Genomic DNA, 7,168 nt, shown 5'->3' with positions numbered 1-7,168 from the left:
GACATGAAGTCTAGAACATACTGGTGACCCATCTAGTGACAGAGGAAGACATTCAGCTGTAGATGGTCACATTGATCTGTTAGATATCAAAGCTCAACTTCAAAAGGCCTCAATTCCCTAATCTATGAAACGGGGATAACAAAATAAGGATGAAATGAGATTATTTGTAAGTTACAAAACAACAACAACAGCAACAGCAACAAAACCCAAAAAACTTCTCTTCCCTTTTGAGGATTGCCTGGACCCACCTGCGTTTTGGATTGGTGGGACAGACACCTTTCTTTTCTTTTCTTTTCTTTTTTTTTTTAAGATTTTATTTATTTATTTGATAGAGAACACAAGCAGGGGGAGCGGCAGGGAGAGGGAGAAGCAGGCTCCCCAAGGAGCAGGGAGCCCGACACGGGCCTCCACTCCAGGACTCTGGGATCACAACATGAACCAAAGGCAGATGCTCAACTGACTGAGCCACCCAGGTGCCCCAACACCTTTTTATTCTAGTCCCCTGTCACCCCCTCTTCTGGGTCCCTCAGTGCTGCTTGCTTCCTTTCCTGCTCCTCCTTGCTCTTCCTGAAGTTGAGAAGATGTCTGTGTGTAGAGTTTGGCTTAAGACCCTCAGCTCTGGGGGCCAATGAGCCTGGACTGAACCCCTTCGCTCCATGGGGCCTGTCATCATGGAGGAGCTGGACCTGCTGCTCTAGAGAACAACAGAGGTGGGAAGGAGGCGTGCCCCCAGAGTTCCTTGGGAAGGGAAGGCCTCCTCCATGCTTCCCTACCACCAACAGCTTTGCTGTACACTTGCCCCTAAAACAAAAAGGCCCCCCTCTTCCTTCTTTAAGCCAAGACAGTGGTGGGCTTGGCAAGGGCACAATTGAGGCTCTGATATGGGGAGGCTCAGGGCTACTGAAAAAATGGGTGATTTATTCCTTCGATGTTGGGAGCTGTTTCAGGAGGAGGAGGAGGCCTGTACCTCAGAGTCACTAGGAAGGCCATTTATGCAAACTTTGGTTTCTGGAGTAGTTCCTATGTGCCACAGAACAGAGTTCACACCAATTTCCCCCACCTCCTGGCTCACCTTCTGAGCCCTGGTCTCAGGCCTGGGCTGACCATACCTACCCTCTCCTTCCTGACAGCTGGCAGGGGACGAAGCCATGCCTCCATGCTGGCTACAGCCTCCTCTCCAGCCTGTAGGAGCAGGGAGGAGGTCTTCCTGGATGAGGCATCCATACACACTCTAGGTCACATGGGATAGTGAGGGAGATCCCTCTTTTAAAGTTCCATCTTAGTTTATGGACATTACTCAGACCAACAAGGAGAAAAAGACACTGGTCCTTTCATCCCTACCCTTACCCTAGCACAGGGAACCACCCCCATGGTGTCCATGACTGTGTCACAGGCACTCCTCCTTGTCCCGCAGCCCCTCATCCCTGCTCCCCTCTGTGTGGGCCCGTGTAGTTCAATGGCCACATCAGTTTGGGTTGAGGATTCACAGCCCTTCCCTTCTGAGCATTTACATCAAGTGCTGCCATTGACCCTCAAACAGGGAAATGGTAGAGGGTAACTCTGCCTTCTGACTTGCTCATGGGGCCATGGGAAACTCCAAAATGTTTGGATTAAAATGCTGGGTTACAGTGAGTGGAAACAGGACAAAATATTTGGATTTGAGATTACCAAAGAAAATCTATTACCTGGAGCTGCCAGAGCATTTCCCTTAACCTGACTACTTTCCCAGGGGGGGTTTTCTGAGTTATCTGTGGGAACTGGGCTTCCAGAACAAGGACAGGGGAGCTCATATTTTTTCCTTGTCACTTTTACCCATAGTTATTGTCACCCTAGCCAGATTAGAATGAGGGAGAAGCCAAGACAAGGGGAGAAAATTAGCTGGGCCATGAGGCGGGGTTCTATTTTCCCTTGGGCATCAAAGGGGGCCCTCATCCTCTTCTCTCTCCAGGATCCCCTCCACACTTTTATTTTCATCCTGTCTGACTTCTGACCATCACAGTCTTCCAAGGCATGCTCTAAAGCTAAGAATACAAGGGAAGGAGAGAAGAAAAGAAAACTTTACACTGACCTTGAAAGATCGCATTCTGAGATTTGAAGAGAGAGTGCTAAGATATCCCTGTTAATTTAACTAATTTCAATGGGAATTTATGTATACCTTATCCACTTCCTAAGATGTTATTGGCAGTTTCCAACAAAAGATGCAGCTATAAGAGAGCAAAATTCAATTATTTAATTAGAATTCAGTGAGACGCAGATGTGGGCCAGGTCCTGGAGGTGTGGGGGCTGGGGGGGGGTGGGGTTCAGCCAGTGCAGAGAGCAGGGGCTTTGGAATAGTTCACAGCTGTGTAAATTGGACAAGTTATTTAATATTTTTGAGCATCAGTTTCCTCTTCTGTAAAGCAGAGTCAATACCCATCGTACCTCCCTCACACAATTATTGTATGAATTCAAGTGTTTGTGAAGTGTTTGACAACAGCCATTAAATGAGTACTTAATACACAGTAACTATTGCTATGATTATTTCTGCACCAGGAAATAATGGTGGGGACACTGTCCCTGCTCTGCAGGAGACAGAGGGGTGGGGAAAGCCTTGGGGTGTCTGGGGTAGAGTATGCAGGGTGCCAAGTGAGTAGGCTAGGAACTGGGGGGAAGAAGGAAGCTCAGCGGCACAAGACCTCACTTTGGATTTACCCTCTGGGTAATGAAAAGCCATTGAGACCCTGAGCTACACAACTGCTTAAAAAGATTCCTCTTTCTAAAGTGTAATCATTATTTCATAGTAACGTGGAGGGGGGATGGAAGTAGGAAGAGACGGGAGGTCATCATGGGCCTGCTGTTAAGACATGAGGTAGAGGGGCACCTGGGTGGCTCAGTCGTTAAGCGTTTGCCTTCAGCTCAGGTTGTGGTTCCAGGGTCCTGGGATCGAGCCCTGCATTGGGCTCCCTGCTCCGTGGGAAGCCTGCTTCTCCCTCTCCCACTCCCCTTGCTTGTGTTCCCTGTCTTGCTGTGTATCTCTCTGTCAAATAAATAGGTAAAATCTTTGGAAAAAAAAAGACATGAGGTAGAGATGAAAATAACCTTCATTAGGGTGGTGGCAGTGGGGAGGGCAAGTCGGAGACAGATTCCTAGGCTTCTGGCTTGCATTACTTAGGATGCTCCCCTAGAATGGCAGCTCCACGAGAGCAGGGGTCTTGGGTTTCTATGATGATGTATCCCAAGCACCTAGAACAGTGCCTGGCACACAGGAAGCGCTCCATAAGTATTTGTTGAATGAGTGAGTAGATGGAGACTTGGGTGAAGACTCAGACTTGAGAGGGGAAGGAGAGATACAGGAAATAGAGCCGAGGGATGGGGAAAGGGTAAAAACCACATGAAAAAGGAGGAGACAGCAAAGGGCATTCTGCTATAGCCTCTGAGAAGCAGCTCCAAGAAAGGAGGAGTGGTACCAGCTGCTACAGGGGCTTTGGGTAGGATGAGGTTCACAACGGGCTCCTTGATCGGGCAGCTGGGACATCAAGGCAGCGAGCCTTATGGGCAGTAGGGATGGATGCTGGATCCCAGCCTCCATCCCCTTCCTTGGTGACCAACAGAAGGGCTTGCTGACCATTTCCACTTCTTTTTCTCAAATAATTAGCAAGTGATTCCAAATAACTTTAATTAAATGTAAGACCAAGTGGCATATTCATGCAATACTCAGGAGTGACTTTTTTCCCAATTTATAATGTCCTTGCTCAGCAATAATGTCACCAATTTAAAAATCAGATGAAAAAATAGAAATGTTCAAGTTCTAATAATATTGTTCACTTTTCTACTTTGCTTTCATGTGATATTTTAGGTTATTCCTGTAGCTGTTAATAGTGCTCTAATCTACACAATTTGGGAGCAAGTTGTCACCTTGGAGAACTTTAAATTGGGTGCGTTCTTGCCTCTGTGTCTAGGAAAACTTCATGTTCTTAAATGTCATTTTCTGAACTTCAGATATGCAGCCTTGGAGTGGAACTCCAATGCAATGATTTCTTTTTACAGCCACGATTAGGTTTGTCTAAATCATTTGGTCAGCTCGGACAGTTGTATTAAAATCTTTTGAAAAATGACAGAAACCAGAACCTGCTATCTAAAGTATACATCCTTTCCTGTTGTTTTGGAAAGCCAATGGCCTATAATTTAGACGTAAGACCCTCCTTTTCAGTACTGTTACATATGGATAGTCAAGAGCTGGTTATGCATTCTTCTATAAACTCGGCCTTCCATAGCTCAGCCGCTCGGTAGAGCCTCAGCCCCAAGGAAGGGTGCCTGGTTTTGCACTCTTGCCTTGCCTAGCAGTTGATGGATATAGCGCAGTATTCCTGTTCATATAAATATTTTAAGTTGGAAAAAACCCTTTTGTTATTTTTCTCCTTGCCTAAGAAATATCTTCCATGAGCTCTCCCCATAACAGAGCCGTACTCTGACTTTAGTTAATTCTGCCCCGGGTGACAAGGAAATGGCTTCTTGGCACTGTTGGTTTTCCACAACTGTTTTAAAAACGATGAGAGAATATGCAGAGCTGCACCACTTTTAGGCAAATAGAAAAGTTCCTCATTTTCTATAAACTGTTCATCTTTTCTCCTTGCCAGTTCCGGATGTGGAAAAAATTAACAATAGCATTAATAAGGAAGCCAAAATATCCATCACACTATTAACCTCAGAGAGTCCAACTTCTTTGAAAAGTTTCTCATTTTCTTCCCATTGTGGTGTGGTACAACCTGTAATCTGGATTTTTATCCAAGAATTGCTTCTTCTAGGAAGGCTTTTTTTTTTTTTTTTAAAGATTTTATTTATTTGAGAGAGAACGCGCATGCGCACACATGAGCACAAGGGGAGAGGCAGAGTAGCTGCTGAGCAGGGAGCTGAATGGGGAGCTCCATTCCAGGACCCTGGGATCATGACCTGAGCCAAAGGCAGATGCTTAACCAACTGAGCCACCCAGGCGTCCCCTAGGAAGGCTTTTGTGACTAATTGCAGCCCCCAGGGTCTCTTCCTGCAGTGTGTGTGTGTGTGCGCACACATGCGCGTGCTCTCATGTGCCTCTATGCGTTTATGCTTTTGTCTTAGTTTCTATTTGCTTTCGGATATTTGTCTTTCCCATCCCCTTCATTAATCTACAAAATATTCCAGAATGAGGATTATGTATCTTCTTTTTCTTTTGTTTGCTGTTTCAAAGTATCCAGCCAGAAATTAGGCATCAAAGAAATGTTTAATCAGCACTCATGCATGAAATGCTGTTAGGACAGAAAACTAGATGCCAGGATCTGGGGTCATACCCCTTCCTCCTGACTAGTACATTTTGCTCTGTGATTATTACCCTGGGTTCCCTCACAGATCCATGAACCCTCGGAAACTGTACCAAAATTTTAGTGAAACTGTGCTTGTGTGTCTGCCTGTGCACTTTTGGGGGCAAGGTCTTTAGCCATCGTCAGATTAAAGGGGTCCAAGATCCTCAAAGTCTTGAGGAATGAGCTTCCTCCCTCCCCTCAGTGCTGGCAAATGGACAATGCAAGGACTGAGTGCTTTTCCAGAACCAGTCAAGCGTCTTCCAGACATGAAGAATTTTACCCTTTAAAAGCCTTAGAGAAGAGATAGAGTTGGGGAAGAAGGGTTCTGAGGTGGCCAGAGATCAAAGGCCAATTTGACTGGGAGACTCTGGGGTCCTAGTATCCCCTCCATAGTTATCAAACATAACCCAAACATGCAGCGTTTTTGGCACTGGCCTTCCCCCTCTCTCTACCACCAAGCTCTTGCCACTATTGGCTTTTTCTGGCTATATCACAGTTTGAATCCTGGTAATAATGCTTTCCTTAATATATTCTGGACATTAACTGCTGACATGGAAGTAAACCCTTAGGAAAAAGAGGAATTAGAAGGGGGGAAGAAAGAGAAAGATACAAGAACATAAAGATAGAATATGAAACCGGCCCCCAAATATAGAAGAGATTATGACAATTTCATGGGGAGCTTCCCATGTCACTTAGAGGGAAAATGGTTTGCTAACCTGGACACAGAAAGAAGAGTGATTTTTAAGTGCATGTTTCAAATAAATTAGTTCATTAGTACCAATATTTCTAATGAACACTTAGGACTGGTAGGAGTCACTTCTCCGCTGACTCCATTAGGAAACTGACTGAGTGTGCAGTTTGAGTGGGATTACAGAGAGAGAAGTTGAGAGATCTGTGATTTAGAAGGTGGGCAGCTTTTCTCCAGTAGGTTTGAATGTCCTCTAACTTTATGAAAATAGGGCTTCCCAAGCTCAGCTGCAGAGCAGCCTCTGGTGAAGAGAGGCAGACTCGGGTCCTTCAGCGAGTGGCTGGCGCATAGGAAATTTACACTGGTGGTTCACTCGTTGCCATGGCAACCACTCGACTGCAGAGGAGTACATTTGTTCATTTTTACAATTTTTCTATTATTTATATTGAGGTATCTTTGAGAGGATAATACATTTCTGGGGAAAAGGCAGAAAAGCTATCCCTGAGACAAAAAGACGATTAACCACAGGTGCCCCAAATTGGAAATACATGTTTGCTCATCACAAGGGGCCCCATCTCTTCCCACAGAGGCTCCAGGGAGGTCCTCAATGCCCAGTGGGATTTTGTGCTGTACACAAAACAGGTAAATTGGCAGGACTCACGTATCAGACCCAGTCCTCGGCAATCTGCAGATATTTCTTCTCCTTTGCCAGATCTGTTTCTTTTTTGATTCGGGGCTTTCTCCACAGTGCCTGGTTCATTATACTTAATTACCTAGAATATGTCACCACATGCACATGTAAGGTGGCTTTTAAAAAACTCACCTGAGAAAACTTCTTGTTTGACTCTGAAAACATAATGCAAAATCTAGGCTTAAAGTGTAATGGATTTTGTTTTTCACAAATCTAGCAAAATAAATGAATAAATAGATAAGCAAACGCATAAGCAAGCAAATAAACAAATCCCCAAACCCTTTAATATGTAATGGGGATAATTTGATATGCTTCTAATTTTTGCTGGTTTGATCCCAGGGATTTAGAGTAAAAGGTGTAGGAATCGAGGCAGTTCCTATGGAGAAATGAAGAGAGAAGTTTCCAATCCTGTGAGCAGAGATATATGGTGAAAGATATTTAAGAGCCTCGAATATTACATAGTCTTCTGTCATA

General features: G+C 44.9%; 1 protein-coding gene across 1 annotated transcript in view; it reads left to right on the top strand.

The window, feature by feature from the left end:
* The window catches only part of LOC102747130 (glutamyl-tRNA(Gln) amidotransferase subunit A, mitochondrial), a 6,336-nt gene extending 2,300 nt beyond the window's left edge, over positions 1-4,036 (top strand). The window contains exon 2 of the mRNA XM_081813160.1: positions 3,836-4,036. Within this exon, the coding sequence (XP_081669286.1) occupies positions 3,836-4,036 (201 nt within the window). The remainder of the gene's footprint in view (positions 1-3,835) is intronic.
* Positions 4,037-7,168: the final 3,132 nt, after the last annotated feature.

Source organism: Leptonychotes weddellii, chromosome 2 (assembly GCF_054177405.1).
Source record: "Leptonychotes weddellii isolate Sample4059 chromosome 2, ASM5417740v2, whole genome shotgun sequence".
NCBI classification, from domain to species: Eukaryota; Metazoa; Chordata; class Mammalia; order Carnivora; family Phocidae; genus Leptonychotes; species Leptonychotes weddellii.
The sequence above is the reverse complement of the archived record's forward strand: the minus strand, read 5'-3'. Positions and strand labels throughout refer to the sequence as shown.